Genomic DNA, 26,882 nt, shown 5'->3' on the forward strand with positions numbered 1-26,882 from the left:
GGCTCAAAATGGGCACTGAAGCTGGAAACTAGAAGGTCTTTCTTAGTTTCCAACCCAACTAACTGGTCATACTGTGAGGATAGCTCATCTTGGAGATTTTGTGGTCTGTGGGACCATAAGAATAGTTCTATCTCCTCTGATATATTTGCTTCCAGCTGGAATCAAACAGGAAGAAACGTGAAAACATAAACACAGAATTCTCAGCTCAGAGAATCTGGAAATTAAAAATCTATATACCTCTCTCCACACAAAACCAGATACATTTAAAATGGTTTATTTAAAAAGTAAGGATTAAGTACATTATACATGGTTGTGATTATACCAGTAGAACTGAAGCACAGTGGAAATAACACTTTAGAACTGCAGACAGAAATGTAGCCTCAAGGGACGTGATATATTAGCCCTTGTGGATATGTGATCCATACAGAGAGAAAAGGAAATAGAAAAATAGTTTATTGTTAGATGCCTGGGCAGCTGAAGTGATTTCTCTTTTTACTCCTATTGTGGATGAGAAACGAGGAAGAGAGAGCTGATGATACACCTGAAACTTTGTTTCTTGGAAAATCAAATCTGATCCAATAGCTTTTTTTTTTTTTTTTTTTTTAAGTTCTGCTGTTACAGTATGTTATATACCAAAAAACTGATTATTGTTAATGATATGGTTCTATGATATCTGCAGGCCTTGCTGAGAAATGGGGCTCATTTGTTCGATGCTGGCTGGGGAAACCAGAGAGATGTGGAAGAACAGATGGGTTTTTTAAACCATCACTGAGCGGTTTCAAAGTCTGAGCACAGTCTAACTGTTCAGATAGATCAGCCATGGAGCAAAACTGTTCATGGCAAGGAATGCTGCAGATTTTTTCAGTTTTGTCAGAATCAAAGTTTTCCACAGGAAAGGACTGATCATCTGAGGATTTTCTTTTTTACTGGGATTGTCAAGTGAAAAGTTTTTTTTGCTTTGAACAATTTGCTGCACTGCAACTGTGTAAGTGTTCAGTGGCAGCCCCCGTTCTCCCACAGGACAAAAGCTCTGGTCCCTGTTATCTCCTTTGTGCCTTTGTTCCCTGTCCAGGCCCCGTATCCCATGAGCATCCCAGGATCCCCGCTCCAGCTCCGTTTATCCAAGGTGCCTGCTGGAGAAGGAGCAGATGCTCCGGCTCGGACCGAGACAGGGCATCCCCCTCGGGGAGCTGCTGAGACCAGCCCTGCCCTGGGGGAGGAGGCTCTGCCCAACACCCCAAAAACCCTCAGCAAGACGTTCTTTTTTATTTTCGCCAGCATGGTGTAAAAATACTTCACGTGCCTCTGCAGATGTGACCTGGGCTGAAGGAAAAACCTTGGACTTTGGCTGGAATCAGATGGTTTGAAGCACATTCACCGGAGAATGACGATTAAGAGAACAAAACCAACGCGCGGAGCAAACCTCACACTGTCGACTTCCAGTTCAAGGTACATGAGTTCAGAGAAACAGCCTATATCTAACTCCTGGTTTTAAAGGGAATGGTTTTATTCTTAATTACAGTAAACACGGATGAGGACTTAGTTCTAACTATTAGTTTATTAACACAGTGGGAAACAAATAGTTCTGGGAAATTGCACTTGAAAAATACATCGACTATAATTAGATGTAAATTAATTAGCACTTAGTATGACACACTAATGAGACAGAAGGTTGTTGTTTTTTTTTTTCATTGCAAACTTCTACTTCTATCATAGCTAATCAAAGTATTTTAATATTACGAAGTCTCAAAAAGTAGGAAATAATTTATTGTCTGAAAGCATAAAGATTCTTGTAAAAAAAACCTTTCATCAAGAACTTTAATAATTTTAGAACTCTTTTATGTTGTCCTAGCCGAAAAGTAGGTAAAAAAGTTTTCTTGTCTGCCTCTGTTTGAATATTTTTTTTTTTTTTAAAAAGGCTTGTGTAACATCTTTCTCCATAGTGTGTTGATACAGAAAGTAGCACAACATTTTTCTGCTTTTAAATCGTTCCCATCGCTCCGTTCGCCTCAGCTCTCAGAGTTCAGAGGTTCGATAAAAGGATCCCAGCAGAGTTTTAACCTGAATGGAAACTCTTAATGAGCAGGGATGAAGGCTCCAACCCACCTCTGCCAAAATAACGACGTGGCTCTGCCAGGCTGAGGGCCCAGCAGAGCTGAACAGCGACTAGGGGAAGACTTTCGCTTAGAATGGAGAATTGTGTCTTGGTTCTTGCAAGGAGAGAGGCTTAAGCAGGGTTTATCTGCGGGGAGATGGGGGGAGAAAGGGTTTAACTTGCTTTTTGGGATGTTAAGGCAGCTTCTCCGGGGTTTCCCTGGAGGACTTGGTTCCACTAGCTGAAAGCCTTGAATCCAAACCACCACCGAGTCACGGCCATCGCGGGATAAGTTAAGACTAAAGAGGTTTAACAGTTTGGCTGAGATCTCCCACCATCAGTGAGCCAAGCTTTCCATATCCTCTTTTTTTTTTTTTTTTTTTTTTCCCCCTTGTCACCACTTCTCTAGTCTTCTGAGTAAAGATGATGGGCATATTCAAAGGAATCTCCAGGAATCAGATGCTCCTCTCTCACTGCATCTAATTCATCTGTGGGAAATCGGGCACCTCATTCTCATATGGCTTGGTCGAGTGGTCACTAAAATCAGCACGAGTACTATTAAATTAAATTACCTTTGAGTCAGGCCCTCGAGCTTTGAGATCCAAGCCTAAAAGTGTAAAAAAATGAAAGCAGGAATTTCTAAGGAGAAGAAAAAAAAAAAAAATGTCAGGCTCTTTTAGAAACACAGAAGCAAAGGGTACAAATTAGTTCCCTCCTTACGTGATGCATAGAGTTTGCAGTGGGCTCTCTGCACGTAAGTAAAATGCATCATCACAAAATAAATTAAATCAGGTCGAACCACCACCATCTCCATCTAAAAGCAACTATACCTTGCACCATGCGGCACTTATTCATAATAAAAAGAGTTTAATAAATATCTCATAAACGGTGACTAAAATTTTTTTTTTTGTTCTGGTTTTTTTTTTTTTTTTTTTTTTTTTTTTTTAAAAATACAAAGTCGCCATCTGCTCTCGTTAACGCTCCGCTCCCGTCGCTGCAGGAAGGTTTGCTAGTTTAGCTCCTCGTCTTCCGCCGTTGCTTAGAGATCTTAGTTTCCAGTAGCGTTAGTGTTGCACTTGTGAAGCAGTAAGGAAATCAGGAATGCAGGCGCAGGGAACCGGCCGGCCCGGCTCGGCTCTGCTCCTCGCCCTCGCTTGGGAGTGTCTCTGGGGGCTCCTGACAGACAGCACTCAGCACCTCGCCGGATCAGGCACTAGGGCTCGTCGAGATGAGGAATTCAAGTTTTCTAAACATTAGGCAAGAAATGATATTTGCAAATAGGCTCAAGTCCCACCTGCTTTAATCTTTCCCCTTGTCGAGGGGGGGGGGGGGTCTCGAGACGCACCCAACCCTCTTCTCCTCGACCTGCATCGCCCCAAGGGATGCCTCACACCCAGAAATGGGGGACTCCCTCACCACCTCATCCGGGAGTCCACACTGCTCAGTACGTGGGTGCTCTACGGTTCCAGTTGCACAGGTCAGTTTTAGAAAGTGTTGCCTTCAAAAATATTTTTTTTTTCTGTGTGTTTCTTTTTTTCTTTTTTTTTTTTGAAAGAGGCAAAGTTTACACCGTGTCAGATGAAAGTGGCTCACTTGATGAGTAGTTCATATTCATCCTTGGGCTTGATTATAAATTATATTTGCAAGTTTGTATTAAGGGATCTCAATATTAGAAAAGAAAAAAAAAAAGAAAAAAGTCGTACAACAATTTTTCTGTAATCCTTTAAAACACACTGGTGGCCAGTCCTTTGCAGTTTCTCCAAGACTGTGTACACACTACAAAAGTGCAGCAACACGAACTGCCTTCATCTCGTGACACCAAGAACGGAAAGAAACAAACTCCAAATAGCTTCAAAAAAAGCTACGAGCGTGTAACATCTTTATGTTGGTCCAGAGGATCTCCACTTGCTACCTCAACACATGCCACAATTAAAGAGGTGAGAGGGTATTTTAACATCGCTCCTTCTCTCCCATGACAGACCCATCCTGTTCTGATAACTTCTTCAAAAAGCGCGAGGAAGGAACGTGCTTCAAACAGGCGTCGTCCTCCTGTTGACCATGTTGACGTGGAGTCCTTCCTTAAATTCCTTCTGAAGGAAGTTGTGGACCTGCAGGAAGCTGGCTTCCTGGTCTGCGTTGTAGCTGGCAGCCGTTGTGACCTTCAGGGGCTCCCTGGAGAGGGTGTACATGGAAATCTCGTTCATGGGGATGGTGCTCGCTATCTTCATGCCAACCGGGGAAATGTCTCTGGACGGAGAAGGCTCCGTAGAGCGAGAGCTGGATCTGGACCTCCTCCTCCTGTACCTGTAGCTCGGCATCCTGGCATAAGGAGAACTGGAAGAAGTCTTAAGGAATTCCCTCTTGGTCTTAAACCTCAGCTCTTTGTTCTTCTCAATATAAATGTTCACAGCCAGAACACCTATGGTTTCGGCCACGATAAAAGACAAGGCTCCGAAATAAAAAGACCAACCATAGTTGTAATGGTTCTTTTTGTCCTCATCTCGCTTGTCACTTGGGTCACCTGCATTGCTTGATATGTAGACAATGATCCCTATGATATTACTTAGACCTAGAGAAAGGAAAACATAAATCAGCGGTTTATGTGGCTGGGAAGCTGAAATTCAAGCCATGTTACCTTCTGGACCTGAATGGTTCAAGGATTGCAACCACTAAATTTATTACATTTATTGACTCATCTCATATTAATTTATCTCAAGGTTCCATTTATTCTTGAAAAACAAACAATAGATCCACGTCATGGATGCCAAAACATTCAGCAGGATTTTTTTTTTCCCCCATCTCTTCATTTCCACAGTGGGAAAGAAGCAGCATATGGGAGCTCACTAATATTGTCAGTGGGATTCTAACATTCAGAATAATGATAAAAATACATGTTGAGCTCAGGGCTATGGCTGTTCACCTTGATCAAGATAAGTTCTCTTCCACCTTGCTGAATTTTCATCTAAATGCAGCATGTTTAATCCAGGCTTCAGGGAAAGCTATTAACAATGGAGCTGACTCGGTCAGATGTTTCTAGGGTGAAAAAGAGGCTCACCTATCAGAGGTGAATGTTTTCTGCCACCATATTAAAAATAAGGAAAAGGCCTTAGGTGGAAGAGATGCCTGATTCATCTAATGTTTAATACATTTTAAAGAGTGTAAAACATGCTCGTTACTGATTTTCACTTCCTCTTCCAGGAAAACTAAAAGCTTTTTCTAGAATATACTTATTTTAGGGCTTCAGGAACATAATTGTGTCTGAAGGAATTTGCCTGGTGTGATGTTGTTAATGCCCCCAATCCAGGAAAGGGGTGCCACGGAAAGAATTGCCAACGAGCTTCTCCAGCCTTTTTCAGTTGCAAAAGGCAGCACTTCTTAAGGACTCAATTTAAGGAGAACATACCTGCTGCAACAAAGAGAATCCCAGCGCTGAGAATGATGTTGTTTTTGCTGTTGTAAATCCTTCCTGCTCCGACACAGAGTCCTCCCAGCAACAGCAAAATTGTGCTTAGGATGGGGAACACGCTGGAGGCACGGACGATGCCTGCAGGGAGACAGGTAGGAAAGCAAGACAGACAGTAATCATTTCAGATGCCTCCTCGGGTGCAAGTGTGGAGATTGGAGTCTCAAAGTCCCTGGCATTTCAGAGAAGCATTAAGAAGAATGATATAGAATCACAGAACTGTTCGGGTTTGAAAAGACCTTTAAGATCATCGTCCAACCATCGACCCAAACCTCCACTGTGTTCACCACTGAACTACGTCCTCAGGTGCCACATCCACACATTTTTTGAACACTTCCAGGCATGGTGACTCCACCACTTCCCTGGGCAGCTGTTCCAGTGCTTTACAATCCTTTCAGTGAAGAAATTTTCCCCAATATCTAATTTTATTTTTCTAGAATTGTTACTGATTCTGCATTTCTGAGCATGTTCTCGGGAGCCAAGACCTTGGGTAGGTGGCCAGACTCTCAGCTGAGTAGCTTCAATCTTTTGAGCTTTCTCCTAGGAAGTCCAGCCTTATCAACAGTATCTGATGCCATCATGTGCAGAATATTTCTGGCAAAGCATGAGGTAAGTGACAGTAAGACCCAGCATCACGCAGGGAGCAGCTGTGAAAAATTCATGAGCTGGTTATGAACCCTACGAGGTTTGGGACGGCTGGAGCAGACGGATCTGTTCCTTGCTGCATGTGCAAGGTGAGCAAATCACAGCTTTTGAAGTCAGCAGCATCCATGTTGCCAGCAAGCACAGCTAATAACACCTTTTTATTTGGTGGGTATTAAGGACACTGCAACCTTTCAGATTTCGAAGGAAGAAATTCTAACAAGTGAGTCTTAGATGTTTGTGTTTAGTTTTCTGACAGTCAAGCAGAGTCATTTAAAATTCTGTGTGCTTCAGTCCGTTCACCAGCATGGGCCATAAAATCCCCCACAAAAATATCAGAACACCACTTCAAGCCAGCTTTCAAAGTCGGGTCACAACCAGACTGAGCAGCAATCGACAGGGAAGCGGCAGGGAGGGAACAAAAGGGCTGAGAAAAAATAAACAAGCGCGAGAAGAGGGATTTCTGTATTGTAAAAACCAAAGGGGGAGAGGCTGGCAGGGGTTCCTGAAAGGCAGAGTGAGGAACCGAGTTATATTATTGTTGGAGAGAGAGGTTTTTTTTTTTTTTGGAGAAGGGGAGATAAGGTGGTGTGGAAAACAGGATCACCCAAAAGCTGGGAACTGTGCAAAGGTGAATGCACGGAGGGACAGAGGGGAGTCCTGGCAAGGCGAGTGCTGGGGGGATGCCCAAGGTGAGTGGGGTCAGAATTTGCTGTCAGAGGGGCATGGAAATCCCAGAGCAGACAGGGAGGACATGGGCAGCCCAGGGCTGAGTGCTGGGAGAGCAGAAAACGCCATCTGGACGTCTCCTTTGCCGCGGTGCCCCGAGCGCCGCGGCCTCTCCCGGGTGCCATCCCTGGCTGACACGCACAGAGAGCGGCACCGTGTCCCGAGGAGGAACGGCCAGATGTTACAGCTGATGCCTTCTCGTTTTACTGTTGATGGCCGTGGCATTCCCAACTCAGTGAATCGCTCCCCTGGTAACTGGTGGCACAGCTCCCACCGAGGGCGGAGGGGCAGGGCTGGGTGTTTGCTCTGTGGGCTCTGGACAGCCCCGGAGCCCCCGCCACGGCCCAGCCCTCCTGAGCACGGTGCAAACACAAACCCAAAAAGACAGTCCCCGCCTGGGAAGATCCTGCCCGTATCGATCTGCAACGGCGAGAAAAGCCCAGCCCTTCCCGAGGTGGCAGCGTCGCCGCACGTGTCCCTCACACACGGGGCCTTTTCTGACGGGATCTGAACCCCATTCAGGCGGGGCATTGCTATTCAGGCAGCGTCTCGCAAGGGCTGCCAGATCCAAGTGACGTGGCTCTAAGGTCTCTGGTCAAAGCCTGCTGAGAGGTGAGGACCCGTCCTCCTGTCCTGCCTGCATCCCCACGCAGCTGGTACCAAAGCAACAGCGCTTCGGCTTCTGGGTGAGTTTTTAGAATCAATAATTAGAAAATGATTCACAGTCAGTCTCTGCTGCTGGACGTTAAGGCACCCCGAATCACTGCCTCTTAGTGCCCTGGCTGAAGGCAGCACTGGCTTAAAATCTGTGGCCCACTCTTTCTGGATGTTATTTCCTGTATTTGATGGCCATGCTGTTTATAACGAATTCAATTACATCAAAGAGCTTTCCAAAAACGCTTCACTGATACTATTGGAAGGAACTTGCCAGACATGCCAGATAGAAGGGCTGTGCTGTTCTACTTGTAGCAATAATCTCCAGAGATAATTCTTCTATAGTAGGTAATTAATGTGAAGAGAAACAAACCACACAGTGTTCTCTTCCTGCAAAACTCTCCAGTATCTTTCTTCCTACAATGTGTACTTTCAGCTCGGAAATTTCAAAGGAAGCTCATAGGTACCATGTAGAATTTACATATGTCTCCTGATACTGGTAATAAAGTGACAGCACATCAAAAAACATTAAGGCAATCTGGTTTTTGCTTTCTCCCTTGCTTTTTCCCCCCGCCTTGTTTACTGTCCTGTCTGTTTGCATTGGCCGCTGTGCACGGCTATGTGTGGTGACACCTCCTTCAGTGGAGATGCTGCTCCTCCCCATGGGCTGCCAGCCCCAGCCTCTGCTCGGGCTTTTCATCTCCTCTGAGAGCCTCAGAAAAGGGGATGCTGTGGCACTCAGGTGCAAGCGTAGAGATGTCCCTGAAATGGGGTCCCCAGTGCCCCTCCTCGAGCAGGAGAGCCCTGACACCCCCCGGCATGAGAACGGCTCAAACCCTTCCTCCTGCAAAGGGAGAGGTGCACGTGCTTTCTGAGATGTGCTGGATGGGAGCAGTTTGGTTTCTGTGTGCCCAGAGAAACGTGGGGGAGCAGGGAAGCAGGAGAGGAGGGAAGGAGGAGACGGGGGAGGCCGGAGCACACGTGTGCCGCTGGGCGATGCGGCGGCAGCCCGGGGACTGCACTCTGTGGTGCATCTGCCACTCACCGGGGCTCTGCACAGCCAGGAGAAGGAGATTTTTTTTTTTTTTTAGACACACAGATTGGAGTGTGTTGCCACAGGGAAGGTTCCACAGGAAGGGTCTTGTTCGAGCTCCTCTGCACGTGTCAGTCGTCACTGTGCTGTCATTTGCTTGGTTTCCCAGGGAGCAGCTCGAACCCCGAAGGGCAAAATCCAGGCTGCTCCTCCCCACGTCCTGGACCAAGGTCTCCTAAACTCAGTCATTTTTTTTTCCACTGATTTCCATAGGGGTTTGAACCAGGGCTTGATCCTGCTGGCATTAGAATGCTTGAATTTCTCTGAAGCCTGTATTAAATTGGAGACTGTGGAGCAAGCTGAGACCCCTCACGCTGCTCCTTCAAGGAGCACGAGATGCACACGGTGTTGGTGCCTTTGTCTAAGCCAAGCAGGAAGAATAAGGATTATTCCCAACATGTCCCTCTGAGAAACTTGTGCCAAAAAATGGCTGGAAAGAGTGGAGAATGAGATGGAGCCAGCAGACTGCAAGGGTGTTGCAGAGGGCAGAAATGGGACGGAAGCTCTCGTGTCTCCTTTGAAACAGGATGCAAATATCCTCCTGTCTTAGACAATGATTTGGTCCCTATTACACATAGGGATGAGCTCATCTCCTCTGGATTTAGACGTGGAACCTTTCAGTAATCTCTAAATCAACTGTATGCATGGGGAGTTGCAGTTCTTAGGAAAGTTAAAGCCTTGTCTCCGTGCAGGAGAGGGGGAGCTCTGCGGGGGAGCCACCGGAGACCGATTTTGCAGAAGACATAAAGGGCTGGACCAACTTGTTTTTAAGATCTGTACTTAGTCACCTTGGAAAACAGCTTTTAGGAACACCCGTCACAAGCGCACTTACAGCAATTTACCGATCTCATGTCTTACCACGGAGCTGTTTTTCCCAAGTTCTCACTTTTCTCCACATAAAGGAGGGCATAATGCGCTTTTATCAAGATGCTACTTAATTCCCCTTTCCTTTACAGCCCTTTTACTAATGATGTTTGTTTCCTAAAGCTGACTTGGCATCAATTTAACATTAGTTCCAAAGCTTTGTATGAAAGGTAAATGCAGCTGTGCTCACACCCTGCCTCAGCCTGAGCTCAGAAGTCGTGTCACCCAGGTGCTGTGACTGATCTGAACCGACATGAGCAAAGAGGAAAAAACATCTGGGGTTTTCTGGGGAAGGGAACTTTTTGGAGATCTTTTTTTTTTTTTTCCTTCTTCTTGTCTTAGCAACTAAAAGCTGTTGCCCAGAAGTGAGCAGAGGGGCAGAGTGGTTCTCTAAGTGGTGTTTCAGGTAATTAGTAGTGTAATTGAGGTGTTTTTTGCCTTGCCAGCACTCCCTGATCTCCCAACACCCTGTGAGCTGCAGTTCCTCTCCCTGGCAAAGGGCACTGCTTTCAGCTTGGCTGCTCAGCTCTTTTGCTCAGAAGGAACAACAAGGCAAGGAGTCCTCTGGGGAGGGGGAATCCAACTCCAACTTTGCAGGAACACTCGGGTTCCAAGACTTGCCATCAGCAGAGACAGTGGTCATCTGGAGGACACAAAACCATTGCCCTCATTTCAAGCAGGTTGGTGGATGAAATTACTTCTGGGGGGAGGATTACATGCCAGCACAGAGCAGCAGTGGCTGGCTGGCCAGGCAGGGAAGTCACAGCCCATGTTCATGCTGGGATTTTGCTGTTAGCTGCAGAAATTTCAGCTTCCTTCCTACAATGCAGTAATTTCACTGCAGGGGGAGGTGGCTCAGCAGCTGCAAAGGATGAGGTTTGCATAAGGGTTGGGTTTTCAGCATTAGGAAAAGCTTCCTAGTGGGCTGGAACCCACTCCTCAAACCTGTTTTGATAAACTAACCAGATAATTACTCCCTCTGTAAAAGATCCTCGCCAATCTGGGATGGGTAGCTGCAGTTTTCATTTGAAAACTTGCCATGGGATATTTAGACAATAGGCACCGAAATCACGAGCGTTTCCCTGGCTGAAGAAAACCCTCGGATAAAACCCTTGAAACCCCACGGCAGGAGGGTTGGAATGAGATGTTCCTCAAGGCCCCTTCCAACCTAAACCATTCCATGATTCCATGATTCTGTGATTCTATGAAATGGGGGTTCCCAAGGGTGATGGTTGTGTCAACTGCAGCATGAGCTGCACGTGCTCTGTGCCACCCACTTTGGGCCAGTCTCTTGCAAAGAGTCGGACTTGGGTTACTCTTCAGAAAAGGGAATCCCAGGGAAGTGTCTGAGGCCACACCTGTAAATCCTGAGCATTGGGTCTGTGTTCACTTACGGAGCAGGTACTCTGAGCTGTCGTGGTCATAGTCATTGTCTTCAGGGAAGTGGTTGATTCGGAAACAGTGTCCTTTGTAGATTCCTAAACGAAAACAAAGCAAACAAACCCCATAAGGAATAGAACCAGGTAAATGTGCTTTTGTTTTTTCAAGCTGACAAGAAACCACCTCCAAAGCCATGAATTTTGGGCAGCTTGGGCTGAAGCACAGCTGAAGGAAGGGAGAGCCAGGATTCCTGGGCTCTGTTCTTCAGCAACTAATATCGTTCTCTTGAGTTTTTTTTAATCTCTAATGCTTTACTTTATCAGCACTGTGCTTATCTAGCAAGCACACCGAGTTTGCAAAGCTTCTTTCTGTTCCCAGGGTGACTGTCACTCTGGGTCCCTGCTCCATGGCTGGGTCTCCATGGCAAAGCCAAGTGCCAATCCCACACCCACCATCCCTCCCATCTCGTCCTGGTGAAGTGCTGACTTCCCTTATCAGACTGGTAAATGCTGAACTGTCTGAGGCCTCCTCAGTCGCTCTCTAGGCTGGGAAAACAAGTCCATAAATCTCTTCCTGCTGCAATTTAAACCCATATGTCCCCCTCAAGGTTGGCTCAGCTTTTAATGGCATATTTGCTTAGTTAACTGGGAGCCTGTGCAGCGAGTCAGGGCACAGTGTGCACTCCTGATACCTGCAGGAACAATGCCAGAGCTGACCAGATGAACCCCTCACTCTGCTGAACAAGTCAGCACTTCGTCCACCCAGGTAAAGCTTTACATGAGCAGTTTGTGTTCTTCCCTGTCACAGTTATCCCCAGCCTGAGCTGCAGTTGGGTCGCTGCGGCCCCGGGAGCCACACAGGGACCTGTCCCCAGAGAGCTTCCTGCAGGAGTGAGCCCTGAGCTGTGATTCTGCCTTGGTGCTTTCATTATTCATTAACCAGTGCTTTCGTGCTCGGGAACATTCATCACCCGGGATGAGTTATCCCTGCACAGGAGCTTCGGTGCTTACAGCTCAAGCTGGCAGAAGGATTTAAAACCCATCAGTTAATACTACTTTAACAGAAGCACAGCTGCAGTCTGTAGGATATAAATGTGGATTTATTTCACTACCTATTACCAATGATTACAAAGATCTCAAAAGAATTACTAATCCGGAGGATTTAAATTGCACCCTGCGAGTGTCAACTGCAGGTTTGCTACTACAGCGCATTTAATTCTCCCAGTAAATGATGTCTCCACTCTAATTGCAGGAACAGCTCAGGCTTTCTCTGCACAGCACTTCAAAGGCTGGCAACAAGATGTAAGTGGCTCGTGTCACATCTGGAAGTGACACACCTGTCCTGGCTGCCAGGTGGAGGGAGCACTTCAGCTGGGACTGCTCCTGCCCGTGCATCCCTCTGCTTGCCATCGGAGGGGCTGTTGCTGCTGATGGCTCTCCAGCAAGGCAATCCGAAATCTGGATTTTAGAGATCCCAGTGCTCGTTTTTATGGCAGATGAACTAAATCACTCCCAGCATTAGGGGGCCTCTGAGGCTGGATGGTCATTGCATTGAGTCTCTCCACTACGGTGAGACAATTTACAGGAGATACGTTCAGTGTATGATTTTTTTTTTTTTTTATCCTCTCTATTCATTAAGGAAAAAAAAAAATCTAAATAATCTTTCCATCCTATTTTCCTGTGGAAATAGGCTTTGCAATGGCTGTGCTTGGGTGTGTGCAGGTGGGGCCATCTCTCAGTCTGTAATTCACTGTCTGTAGGTACTGTACTCTGGGTACTTCCTAAACTGCCAGAGGGCAGGGTTAGATTAGAGGGCAGGGATAGCAGGAGAAATTTCTTCCCTGTGAGGGTGGGGGGGCCCTGGCACAGGTTGCCCAGAGAAGCTGTGGCTGCCCCATCCCTGGAAGTGTCCAAGGCCAGGTGGGACAGGGCTTGGAGCAACCTGGAATAGTGGAAGGTGTCCCTGCCCATGGCAGAGGGTGGAATGAGATGATCCTTAAGATTCCTTCCAACCCAAGCCATTCCATGATTCTCCAATAACTTTTAAGGTAGTTTGTTGAATTTATCCAGAGCTGTTACAAAAGTAGAGGTATCACAGGTCACTTGAGTTCCCCCAGCTTTGGTGCAGACGGGGAGAGCTGGAATGGCCCAGCAGGACAGGAGTGATGAGCCTTTCATTTCCTGGTGATTATATTTGGAGCCTTTCACATGAAAGAGTATTAGCAAGACTAGCAGAGGTGAAAAAGGATAATTAGCTCCAAACAAAATTCTGGATGAGCTTGAGAGTTCCTTTTTATTTCCAGCTTTTGGGAATACTGGGATTGGTCATTCTGGCCAAATTTTTTATAGAAACAGCAAGTGCCTGTGAAATTTGGACCTGTATCAAAGCTTAGGAATGCAAAATATTCTTCCCAATATTTCTGATGTAGTTCAGAGCACAGATCCTGGTTCAGGGTCCTCTCAGGTGTCTGTGGTGTTTGATAGCTAATAACAGCAGCAGACTGGATAACTTTTTCCCATAAAAACTTAACAGTTGCCACATAACTCAGCAGCAGCTTATTAAACTCTCAGTGAGGCTTGAAGTTGTTATCAAGCACTCTGGTGATGTAGAGGGTGTTGAGGGCTCTTCCAATCCACAAGGTAACAAAGGCTTACTAGGAAAAAATAACAATAACTTTTTTCCACAGTGATAGACTTTGAAACTCAGATTTGGGGAAAATTAAAATTAGCTGGAGAAGCTATTGAGGCAGCGGTCAGCCCTAAAAGCACAACAGCAGGATCTGACTTGTGCTTAAATATGAAAAATAAAACCAAAGCAAAGCTGGGATTGGCTGGAATACCCATCTCCATGGCCTGGCATGTAAAGCAATGCAAAAAAATCCCCAAAAGTTATAAAATTGCCAAGGTGGCAAAAAAGGAAATGCCTCAATTAAAGCCATTTCCCACCCCAGAACGTGATGTGGGAGGGAGGTTTTTTTCTTTCCTTGAGTATGGGGGGACACAGTCCCTTCCATCCTTCGGAGAGGAAGATGGAATATTTAACTCCTACTGCTGTACCCACTAGAGAGAGATAAATAAATGCAATCACTGCCTAACAGATACTAAAATATTGAGAAGCACTTCTGGATACCTCTTGAGGTTTAGATATAATATCCCACTGAGATGCTGTATTACTCCTTTCTTTGAATGATTACTGATATATTTTAAATGATGCTTTTAGAAATACAAATATTATAATGCATTTTTTTACCGAATACTAATAACAACTTTGTTCTGAATTTTGAGCCAGGACTTCAAGGTCTGGGCTAATGATAATGAAGAGGTAAATCTTCTGAAGAGCTATTGATGGAGTAAGAACATTTTTTTTCCCCTGGTTGCAGCACACTTAGCTGGCATTTAAAAACTAAAGAGTGTTTCTGACTTGGTTTTACTTTGTGTTCAAGGGCTTCTCCAACAAGGTTAGTACTTCCCATTCTCACTAAGTGTTGTTCAGACAACTATAATTAGAGTGTGATGTACTCAGATAATGTGATAAGGAAGGGAACTGTAGCGCCTAAGTGAAGATTAAGCTTTGTTTTGGGGTTTGAGATCTCAGAATACGTAGAGCTTTCAACAGCAACTCAAAGTAGCGATCCCGAATTCTGATGACATACAACCTTCTCCTTGCTCTTTCTCAAATAATCCTTTAATAATCCTGCCTCTACCACTGCAGACTATTTGCTGGGTTCTTATTTTCTGATGACTGAGAGTGAAGGTTAATGCTGAAGGATGCAAATGCTTTTTAACTTGGTGGCCACTCATTTCACAATCCCATTGTTGTTGTCCATACCATCAGCCAAGTCTTTGGAACAGCCATTTCCTGTGGTCAGTGTTTATCAATGACAACATTCCCTGGTGCCCTGGAAGTGTTTGCACAAACCAGCACTGGAAGACAGAGCGCTTAAATGTCTGACAATATTTGTCAGGGGCAGGCCGGACCTCTGTTTTCTCCCTGCCCTAACCCTGAAATCCCCACACAACAAGATCCCTCCGTAACATCAGTGCTCTGTTGTCATTTAAAATTGCTTTCCACCACGCAGGGCTCGGGCAGCTCTGCAGCAGAGGACCCTGTCTGCGGGGTACTGCTGTCAATAGCGATTTCTGTCTCCCTGCTCCGAGCACGCGCTCACGGGAGGAGATATCCGATAGCAGCGGGAGACACATGAGGAGAGACGGGCCGAGCTGCTGCCTCCTTCTGCCTCCACAGCCTCTGCAGAGCCACTGCTCCATTAACCATTTCAGCTTCCAGCCCTCCCACCCCCCTGCTTGGTGGGATTAATCAGTAAAACATCAGGTTTGGGACCTGCAGAGAAGCCTCGTTTTCTCACGGGGCACCGAACATTTGGGACCTCCTTGGATCAAACCCTGCCCTGCCAACTCCCCACATTCTTGTAGCCCTTGAGCAGCTACAGATTACTCGGTGCACACACATGCACGCTATTAATAGAGTTAATCAGGGTGTTCTCCCAGGGGAGTTACACTGATGGAAGGAGGGCTGTGAGTGTCAGCTGCACCAGCGGCCACACGGCCCCAGCAGTTACCTGCAGGCAGGTAAATGCACCCCCCACCCACCTAAAATCCCACTAACCATCTGATTTCTTTCTGGCACTTCTGGGATGGTTTGAAGACATGGAATGAAATTATTTTCAAGATCACTTGACAGCGAGTGCTTGAGGATACAGGGAAGGCAAGCTGCAAGGAGCTGACTGTATATTAAAAATAAGGCAATTAGTGAGGTACCCTGGGAAATTCGGACCGATGGTTCTGCTTGTTGCATCTATTCTGTGATTAAACGCTGTGCCTCAGTTCCAGAGCTGACTGTCAGCCTGATTTACTGCAACACATGAATATCTGGATGTTTAAATGACAAGTTTTCTGAATGTATCAGTGCAGGGACAGCTGACTGACAGATAACATCACAGACCACGAGCAAAGCGTGATGTGCAGGGTGGGGCTGTTGTAACACAAGTTGCCTGAACACAGTGTCCATCCGTGTGGGACTGGGTTTCCTTAATGGCATGGCTTTACACTTCCCTTCAGCACCAGAAACACTATTTATAGTGGGTGTCTCCGTGCTGGACTCTGCCAGGGGAGAGGAGAAACAGTTGTATATTTTTTCCTTGGGAAGATTTCTCTGCTGACAAGTTCTGAAGCCCTTTTGCCTCGTGACTGGAGCAATAGTGAGCAAAGGAGATCAGACATGCCAAAAAATGTTCCTCTCCACAAAAATATCTATCTGTGCACTGTGTTCATTTCTTTGATTTTCCACCAGTACAACTCCCCTGTCTCACTGGACTGACACCACAGCACTCACAGCTGCCAAGTTGACTTTCTTTTCGTTCCTCTTGTTGTGAAATAACCCTTGAGAAGAGGAAAGGGTGATGCACCTCCTCTTACTTTCAAAACCTGCTTTGTGCTGCCGATGGTCGAAGAGGAACTATTCCAGTCCTGAGCTCTGCGCTCAGACCACAAGGAACAGCATTAGATGTTTTCCTGTAACTTGGCACTTCCCCTGTTAAGATGCCCCGAGTTTGATTATTTGTCTCCTGCTGTTTGCTGAGAGTTTCACAAGCCTGTCCTCAAGTTACTCGAACGAGCGCAGATCCCATGAGCCTCTGCCTGAGGATGTTTAATGCTGTCATTATAAAAGAAATCATGAACTATTGATGCAGGTCATGTGCAAAACACACCTCATGTGAATTTGCTACACCACGTTGCTGCTGTGAGCCGCCTTCAGCACCGTGGAGGATGGAGCCAGCAGAGGAGGAAGCCTCAGGAGGTTAAATACACATTTATTGTGTGTCTGCCTTTGAAAAAAAAGTTTGGCTGTTGTGAGAGCTGGAAACTTCAAAGCAGAGGCTGTTTTTGAGACAGATTCTGACTGACACCCCCGGAGTCCTGCCAGTCCAGGAAATTTGTCCATATGACAGTTTGTATTTTTGTTTCATCCTGAAGATGAATCTGATGAAGAGCACTGCTTGTACCTGGGGTTATTGTCATACTTTTTTCCAGGGTAGGTCTTATTTTCGGAAAATGCTCAGGACCTAAAAAGATTAGAAGTCCATTCCCATAACTCTGGGCTCCCATAGTGCCATTAACCAGCTGGCCAGCATGAGCTGCCCATCATGGTCAGACCAAAGCAGATTCAGCTCAGCTGAGTCTTTAAAAGGAATTTATCCTGAGTCTTAACCATGTTTCTCTACAGGTTCTAAACCAGTGAAAAAAAGAATCTTTTATTACCCTTATAGAAGTCCTTTCCTTCTTTCTCTTTCATCCCCTAACTCAGAACTCACTTGTTTCTCCTCACAGGGAGCTGAACAGCCTACTTATGGGCCAGATTCTGATTTCACTGCAGTGGACTCAGATAAATCTGTCTCCCCCACTAACAGTGATATCAGAATCTGGCCTTCTCCCTTTGTTTGCTCCCCCTCTACTTCCCGGGCAAGAAGAAAATGATTTTAAAATGTCGAAATGTAGGAAATTTGCCCCACTTTCTTCCTTAGGAGCTGTCATCTCTAACAAACCCTTTGGGTTCTTCTTTTGATCTATTTTCAATTGTCTGGTGGGCAAAGCAAAACTCCTCCTCAAGTCTCTTATTTCCTTATCTTCTGCTGTGACATGAATTTCCCCCTTTTTTCCAGCCCTCCCCTTCTGCTGCTCGGAGCTTCCCAGCAGTCCCCTGGGTGTCAAACGGTGAAGAACAGCCGGTGGCTTTTGCTGCCTGCTCCGTTTTGCTCCTCTCTGGCGTTTTTAAGCTCCGAACACCTTCCCGGTGTGTCCCACACCTGAGGAGGGTTCCGGTGGCGGTGCTGGAGGAGCCGCGCCGGAGCAGCTGCTGCTGCCCACGTGCTTGCAAATGAGCTGGTGCTGGCAGGGGATCATGCGCTGCTCTCACTCGGCCCTTCTTCTCAGCGCTCACCATTCCCCTCCAGTCTGGCAGGAGCAGGTTTTCTCTAGGAACAGGTCTCGGTTGATCCTGGCGTTTGACGTGCTCGGTGCCACCGTTACCCTCGCTTCGCTTCTCTGACCTTCGTGCAGCAGTTAATGCTCCCTCCTGTGCTTATCACAGACTTCCTACAAGGGAAGGGACTGTCTTATGCCACCATTCTGCAGTATTTAGAATATTACAACCTGCTCTCCCTGAGTTTTGTCTGCACTGTGGCAGCGTTTGATCCGATTGCCTTTCGCTGTCCACAGCCTCTCCTTGGTGCTCCTCTACAAAGCCCTGCCTGCTGGAAGCTGCTCACAGCTCCTTCTTTCACCACATCCCCACAGAACCAAGGCTGTGCTGCTCTATTCCTTGCAGTGCTTTTTTCACAGGGCTCTCAAACTCTAGTGGAGCTCATGCTCCTCATTGCCCAAAACTCACCTCCACTGCCCTGAGTTTCACAGCCATAAATAGTGACTGGCCCAAGAGGTTCCCACTTGGGCAGTTTGACCTTTGTGTCACAACCACCCCTTTTCTAACATTCTTGAGTTTCCTGCGGCCCAGATGTGATGCCTTAGCTGATCCCCTCCAGATGCCAGTGGATGCTCACTGTTTCCCAAAGTCTGCCGTGTAGCAGAAGGTGTACCTTGCCTAGATGGTAAAGAATTCCACTGTCTGTGGAATCAAAGAATGGTTTGGGTTGGAAGAGATCTTAAAGCTCACCTCCTTCTAACCCCCCTGCCATGGGCAGGGACACCTTCCATCAGACCAGTTTGCTCCAAGCCCTGTCCAACCTGGCCTTGAACACTTCCAGGGATGGGGCACCTCTGCTGTTGGGGTGTCACTTCTAATTCTTGCAAGCACAATTTTTGAGCAATATTATTTTGACATGCTGCAATCCAGGACATAACACCCAAACACTGTTTTATGCAGCCTGGTAAAGCATCTCCAGATTCTGGATCACCTACACCAGAAGACATCCCGGGAAACGCCTACAGAGGCTCAGTCAGTTATAATTCATGTGGAAATATCCAGCCTCAGCAGCTGACCTCCTGTTTTCAGCTGGGCAAATATCATCAAAGATGTTGTGCACTTGTATTTCTGGGTAAGAAACGAACAGATGCAGAAATAATGCTTCACCAAAGACGACTTTCAAATTCTGTGACAGCCTTTTGTTCCATTATAAGATTTCGAGACCTTGAGTGATGTTAGAAAATCCGTGGCAGCAAAACTCATTTCCCAAAGATTCACCTCACCTGCACATCTGGGAGCTAATAAAACACATCACAGTGTCTGGCTGCTGTCCTTTGAATTCTCTTCAGTCATTACAAAACTGCTGCCAAAAGTACTAAGTGTCCTTGTGCTACCACAGTGAATACCAATGGTGTGGGGGAAATGTAGGACAGCGGCAAAGGAGGTGAGGGTTGTATGTTATGTGTGTTTTGTGCTAGGTAATTTCCAGTTCCTTCAAAAGCTTGTCCCATAAACCAGCATTTTGGCCACAGAATTCAGGACTGAGGTTATTCAGCAATGCTCCAGTCCCTTCCAGCTGCCTTTCCTTGGCCAGACAATGCAGGTCTTCCTACAACCATTTGCAATTTTCTCTTATTAACCATCCATCTGCTTGGATGGCAAAGCGGGGGAAACTTCAGGGGGTTCTGAGACTTATTTCAGTCTTTTTTGTTGCTCCTTTTCATGAAGCTTGTAGAGGGAAGGATGCTGTCTAGGGAGAAGGACTGATGTGCTCCCAGCTTTGACATTCAGTTTGCATTTTTAAAATCATCTGCACAGGGAAACAGGGGCAATTCCTCAGGCTGGGCATGACGTGGTTGTTTTGGGGCACATTGGTGATGCTGCTGGAGGAGCATTTTCAAGTCAGAGCTCAGTCAGCCCTGCCACGGCGAGCGTTCCCACGGCTGGCTCAGTCCCAAGGAACTGTCAACATTTCTAGTTGTCGTGGGGTTGTTAACTCACTTCCCTGTGTCTGCTTTTCTATCTACCACCACGGCCCACACTCGCTGTGTTCTGCCTTCACACCTCGTCTCGTCCTGCATCTCATGCCACAGTCCTTTATCCCGGCAGCCCAGAAGTTTGTCTCACCACTCATTTCCATACTTTGCTCTGCTGCCACTTTGCCAAGGCTGTTTCTGGGTGGCTGATATAATCCCCCTCATCCTTTGAAAATGAATTTGGAGCTTGGATAGAAACCTCCATTAGAGCTCTGTAGCTGGCTTTTCCACCTTGGCTACAATTAGTCTAACGCTCGAGGAGCTGCTGTTGGCTTCGTAGGTGAGTGTCTTCATCCATCAGAGCTTTGAACTGAAAGTCATTTTCCAATGAGGTCTTACTTACATTCTGGCCCAAAATGCCTTAATTTAAAGAGGTACTTTAGTAACTGGTAATGCTTTTGGCACAATATGTCAGAGGCTGACTCGTTATTCACAGCTGTAACTACGCAGCGGCCATCACTGTCCAACACCTCAGTGTGGGAAATAAATTGTGGTGGCCTGAATGCCAACCAGGATTCAGGTATATCTTGATTTGCACCAAAACCCATTTTTTGTCCCAAATGACCTTGACACAGATTCACCAGTACAAAGACTTACTCCTCCAGGGGGACTGCCAGTCCATCAGTCATTACGAGAGGGCTGAAATGCCAAATTGTTCTGGATGCAGTTCTGAGAACAGACCATCATTGTGCCTGGTGAAGTGTGTTCATGTGCTGCAAAATGACAAATCCTGTTTATTTTTACGTTGTCAAACTGTGCTTTTTTTTTCCCCCTGCACTGGCACAATTGGAATCAAGTTTCCCTTAAGGGATAGTTTGATTTTTACCCATATGGTTTCCCTTCCTTCAGTAAGTCATCAGTTCTCCCTCATTAACATGGTGATCAACCAGGGCTTGATGGTTTCACCTTCTGCAATCACAGAATATAGAACATATACAGTCTGTACCATGGCTTGTCACTGCCTGGGGGAGGAAATGTAAGAAAATGGACATTCATGTCTCTTCAGAGTTCCCAAAGTTTGTAATTTGAGACACTGTCATGATCACCTCTGGGGTGTTTCTGGAACTGGGAGAACACACCCAGTGCAATGTCTGATCTTCAGCTTTCATACTTGTGCAGCCTTGAGTTACTGCCTTCTCATTCCTAATTTCTACTTTTAGGCCCTTTTCAACTGCCATTTTTTCCCGTTTTCTGGAACATTTTAATTTCACAACAGGCAAGGTTTGCAGCAGCCTGAAATTTAAGAAACAACTCTCCAGAATGAGGGTAATCCTTGGGGCTGTTCGGGGTAACATGCACAGGATGCACCTGGTGACTTCTGTAATGAAAAAACCCTCCAGATCTAGTCAGTAGAAAAATGGTTCATATTATTGATGCTGCTTGCAAGGTCTCTTGCTGTAGCAGAGACACTTTGTAATTACCTCTCTGCATTAAATGAGTTATTGTCTGTTCTAATAGCAGGGAACATCTCTAACCTGACATCTAGAGCTGAACTCTTCCCTTGCAAACTTTCTTCTGGCTCATTCATGCACTGCAAAGGTATTTTGTTTTGAGAAAAAATGAGGGTTACACTGGAAAGTAATGATATAGGGCCTTGTTAGTGAACTGACTAGGAATATGTAGGATATTTAGACACTCCTGGAATCTTGTAATGATTCCATGTCTCTTCAATAGATGGAGATTCATCGTCAGATGAGGGCATTCAGAAAAATAGTCGGAGATTGAAGAAGCAATAGGGAAATTTCACTCCATAAATCACCTTAATTGAAGGGAATGCTTGCAATATGTCTGTCTTCATAATGCAGTGACCTTGAGTTGGTTCTACATCCATTTTGGAGCACAGAAATGAGTCTTCCTCGTTTTCTCTGCCAGCTTGTTGAGTTATACATAGAAGCAAAACCTCTAGAGATTGATCATGCACAATCAGTGATGCGGGACAGAAAGAAGGCAGATGACAACAGGGAATCTAAAGGTTAGGGAAAAGGGGTGTAACTGCCAAAACCCTGCTGATGGCTGGGTTTGGGAAATGCAAGGCAAAGGTTTCAGTAATCATCTGCATGATGTGATAGTGGAAAAGACACTCCACTAGGAGAGATTAGTGTCGTTCGTGTTGTCTAGTTGAATACTCGGGGCTAATGTCTAACCTTGGGAACAAAGAGTTGCTGGATAGGCAGAATAGGGGGAAAAAATAAAAGGAACAAAAATATTTTGCAACTGTAATATATCCTGGAAGGAAATATGAAAGCAATATGTAGGATTTTATCTTGAATTAGAGTTATTACTGACTTGGCTACTCTCGATTCCCAGCAGTACGTGCAACCTGAAAGGTGCTGTACCCTCGTGGAGGAAGGAGAGAGAAACATTAAAAAAAGAGGAGGAAAAGGAGCACTTTGGGTCAGAGTGGGAAGGAGCTGGCTCAGGAGGTGGCTCACAGGGGAGGAGGAAAAGAAACTCAGAAGAAAGTGGGAAGGGAGTGAGAGCTGAGGAGGAGATGAGAAGAGCAGGCAGTGGGTGGCTGGAGGCGAGGAGGGGGCCTGGGAGGAGAGCAGGAGCTTGGCAAGATTGGTGGGGACCAGATGGTGACCTGGGTCTTCCCTGAGCAGCTCTGCCTGCATCCATCTCTGCCTGCATCCCAATCCTGCCTGCATCCCAGCCCTGCCTGCAACCAACCCTGCCTGCATCCAGCCCTGCCTGCATCCCAGTCCTGCCTGCATCCCAGCCCTGTCTGCATCCAGCCCTGCCTGCATCCCAGCCCTGCCTGCATCCAGCCCTGCCTGCATCCAGCCCTGCCTGGCCTAGGAGTCAGTGCTCACACTGTTGACAGAAGGTGAGGGGATGCACAGCCACCGCCTGGTGAAAATTAAAAGTCTTAAACTTCTAATTCCCAAGATTGATTTAAATTATTACAGCTAACAAACGGCCTCATACATAAAAATGGAGACAGCTCCCAAATAGATCTGTTTAAATGAACACATGCAGAAGAGATTCCATTTGGCTCCTGCACCTGAAACTTCCCATTTCCTAATGCAAACTAAGCAGTGACAAATAAAAATGAGGCTGCAAAACCAGCATGACCTCTTTAAGCTTTAATTATTCATGAGAACTGTTTTCTTTCTCTGCTGAGATTCAGAGCAACACATTTAAGAGGGTTCCTCTCAGGTTTATGGAAGACGTAACTTCCTTGTTACACCAGCTAATAAATACAACTAAACAGAGAGGCCCAACAATATTTGAAGAAACAGCATTTGGGAAAATGCTTTTAATGAATCAGAAGTGCCCTAATCTAGTCAGTCTTGAAAAGCAAAACATATCATGCAAAATTACAATGCACTAAAGCACAGGTGCATAAATATTTTATTGTCGAGATTTCTGAGTTTCCTTTCAGTATTTCAGAATTGCATTTTTACTACGAAATGTCTCTACCTGCACTGGGGAAGGATAATGGTGGCGGGAGCTCTGAGCAATCCAATCTGGGAGCTCAGAATTTGATCTAAATAATGCATCTGAGAGTCCCAGCCCTCACCAGAATCAGGCACATCTGCCGTTGTAACCAGAAATGCTGTCCTAGGATGACATGGAAGTGTCTGGGAAGAGAAAAGCAAGGCATTTTCCTTTTGCTGGGAAGGCTGGACATAAGGCAGGTACCCCGTACCCTGTTGTGCCACTGCCTCCCTCACATCCCTTTGTCCCCCAGCCCTTTGTCTTTCTCCCTGCCCTGCTATAACAGCATCTTGGGGACCATATTTCCTCCTGAGTTTTGAAAGCAGGAGGGGACCAGTTTGTCACCACCTTGGCCAGACCTCCCGAGAGGTGCCCAGCTGAGGAAAGAGGCAGCCTGGGAACACTGCCACGCACAGGGGGAGCTTTACAGCTCCTCTCCCCTTCAGACACTTCACCTGGCACGATGCAGAGCTGACAGCTCCTCATTTCCAGGTATTGCAACCTCCTCTTCCACCTCAGGAGCCTGCAGGGGCTGTTTGGGGTCCCCCCCACGCTGAGCCCCCCCAGGGCAGCATCCCTGGCAGACGGGCACAGGCAGCCAAAGGGCAGCTTTCCAAAACCTGCTTAACGGGGCCATGCTCTGGTACTTACTCAATCTTTACAACTCAGTGGTGTGCTGCCAGTGTATTTTTGCCAAGGAGACAAAAATACGTCTCTTCTTCCTACTCCGCCCATGAAAAATGTCGGTTGTGTGCGAAGAGACGCTCTGCGTGTGTGTGTGTATTTAGAGGGGGGGAAAATAGAGTTTCTGTTAATTTATTTTCCAGTTGAGAGTCTGCCTTGTAGCCAGGGAAGCACTGTTTTCACCAGTTAAAAATTTGGGCAGAAAAGCCTTAGTTTGTGCTGAGCAGAAATGGCAGAGAGTGCAGGGGGAACTGGGAGCAAATCCTTTAACTTCTCCATGGCCCATGTTCCCTTCTCGGGGATGGCTTATAAATAATTTGGGGATTTATGGGGCAAAGAGCTTTATATTAGCAAAGTTCTCTAATAATGGGCCAAGAAGAGAGGCATAATCCTTGTAAGGTGGTGAGCTTTCTGTTTGAGAAGTGCTTCAATCTCGCCAAGGGTCAAAGAGACTCCAGGTATTTCACATGTTAAGTTAATTAAGTAAGATTCTTCCACCCAGGCACGGTATGGGATTCCTGCTATATTTTCTGAATGGTTTGGGTTCTTTAAAACCCCCCTGGTACAGAAAGGAGGGACTGGAGGTTTCTTCTAAGCTTCCCAGCAACTTTTTGCAAACTACACCCTCCAAAAAGGTGTATTTCTTTTTCCTCCTTCCCCTCCCTTTTCCCCCCAAGACCTCGCATGACTCCAAGGCATCAAATGTTAATGAAAGTTTGCCAGGCTTCAAGGGCTGTGAAATGGAAGTTAAAAATCCTGCACCATAGGATGGCTCTAAAAATACTCGGCGGTGCCGAAATATCAGCCGGCTCCAGCAGCTCCCCTGCTCGCAGCGCTGCCGATGCGGCACGGCTCTCTCTCCTGGATAAGCTCTTGGGAAAGTTTGCCCAGTGACTGTGGATTACTTCTGCTCTACAGCCTGGATTCACCGGGTTATGGCCAGCAAATCCCTACTGGAGAGTGAGGATCTGCCGCGTCATTTAACTCCAGCGGTGCCGCCGGGGAAGCTCGGGATGTGCCGATGGACGTCTGTGCCGCTGTGCCTCCGTCCAGAGGACTCATAAATGAGGTGCCCATCCCTCAGGATGAGCACAGCCCCAGATAGCAGCCCTGTGGGTTGCAAAACTGAGGTCTGATGTCAGCTTGCTCACCATGAGGGTCCAGCTCCTGAGCTCTGCTCTTCGGTGTCATTTATTGTCCAGGGCGTTGGGGTTTGTGGGATGAGTTTGGATTTTTGAGGCACGGCAACACCTAAACTCCTTTGCAGGCCTGCTCCTGCAGGCTCTGGAGTAGGAGGGCAGTACCCTCTTGGGCTGCAGCAGCTCCACACACCTCAGGCAATCTTAGCTGACGAGTCCTGCGACCCTGGAAATGCTGGATACACCAGGTATACCTCCATGGACTTCTGAGGGGCTCCAGCAGAGAGAGTGTCATCCCCTCGTGCTTTAGAGCTGCTTTTCCTTGGGTTTTTTTCTTCCTAACAGTGCCCTCACGAATGAGAACCAGGAGCTGGTTTTCCCTCCTCACACACTTCACCTCGTGAAGCAAACGAGGAGCCTGAACACGATGACTCGGATCCTGAATTCAAGCACAGCCTCCACTCCAGTGCCTGACCCGCTCCCCTCGCAGCAGGAGCCACGGGAGGCTGTGACTCAGCTGTGCCTCTGAGTCACTCAGCACGATGTGCCCCTGCTCTCAGGGGACACCACTTCGCCTTTGGCCTCCATTGGCACCAAACTGTGGCTCCCCCTTGCCGGCTCAGACCTCGGTGGGATGTCTGGACCCCAAACTCTGGCCACGCCCTGCTGATCCGTGCCAGGGAAGGGATTAGGGACACGGACAGCGTGCCCCCAGCGTGTGCCAGACCCGAGGAGGGGCACATGGTGCAGGTGTGTGCAGCAATTCTGGTGTGAGAGCAGTGCACAGGCTCCAGTCGCTATTTTTGAGCAAGGCACTAGAAATAATTCATGGACCTGTAAGTTAAAACTCTGCTTAAAAATGGCCCTCTGCCTCAGAAGTTTGAAACCTGAGGGATCTACGGCAGCAGATACTGAATTTCATTTTAGGAGGTTCTTTCCAGCTGTTCTGCTAAGCTTAGAACCTCATCCTGCATTTCCTCACTTTAAGGATCTTTTCTCATGCAAATATCTCCAATTCTAGCTCTGACAGATATAAGAAGAATCTGTGAAGAATCTGCCCCTTTAACTGGACCGGGTAAGGTCTTGCTCCAAACAAGGAGATCCGTTTCTTACAGTGAAAGTTCAAGTAACAAACATTCAAATTTTAAGGACCTAAAAATAAATTTCTAAATACTTCATTAATTTGTTTGATGACATGAACCAAGGTTTGGGGAAGCTGGAAGGTGCAGGTCTGTGTGTGTTGACTGTGAGCAACAGTGCAAAAGGAAAATGCTTCTTCATCCATATGAGCTTCTGTAAATTGTGTTCTATTCTTAGGAGAGTAAACATAACATTAAAAAAAATATGCAATAATTTAAATCTTGCAGGAAAAGAGGCAGGAGCGATGGGAACCTCTGAGATGATAAATGAATGAATTTATTCCACTGCCACTCTGGGGTTTTAAATTAGGGTGGTTTTTTTTCTTTTATTTCTTGTTGACAAGCAGAACTGCATCGCTACACAGCTCTAATGTTTACAGATAAGGAAATCTTGAAGGTCAAAAATTCTATTCTTAGTTATTCTTGTATAAGGTAATCTTCTTGTGTTGGTGACAATGTGGAATGATCTCATGTCTCCATGGGTACTTGAATCATGCCTGTCTAACAGCAACATCCTCCACTCCAATCCCCTCCACTTAAGTTCTCATGTAGAAAACACAAAGATATCTACAAGAAAAGTTAAA

General features: G+C 46.5%; 1 protein-coding gene across 1 annotated transcript in view; it reads right to left on the minus strand.

The window, feature by feature from the left end:
• Positions 1 to 258: 258 nt before the first annotated feature.
• Positions 259 to 26,882, minus strand: part of CACNG4 (calcium voltage-gated channel auxiliary subunit gamma 4) — a 43,002-nt gene continuing 16,378 nt past the window's right edge. The window contains exons 2-4 of the mRNA XM_027890370.1: positions 10,935 to 11,018; positions 5,499 to 5,639; positions 259 to 4,664 (exon numbers count right to left, since the gene is read on the minus strand). Coding sequence (XP_027746171.1) covers positions 4,126 to 4,664; positions 5,499 to 5,639; positions 10,935 to 11,018 — 764 coding nt within the window. The 3' untranslated portion in view covers positions 259 to 4,125. The remainder of the gene's footprint in view (positions 4,665 to 5,498; positions 5,640 to 10,934; positions 11,019 to 26,882) is intronic.

This window comes from Empidonax traillii, unplaced genomic scaffold, assembly GCF_003031625.1.
Source record: "Empidonax traillii isolate 1590-97213 ecotype Southwest subspecies unplaced genomic scaffold, ASM303162v1 scaffold286:size1162393, whole genome shotgun sequence".
Lineage (NCBI taxonomy): Eukaryota > Metazoa > Chordata > Aves > Passeriformes > Tyrannidae > Empidonax > Empidonax traillii.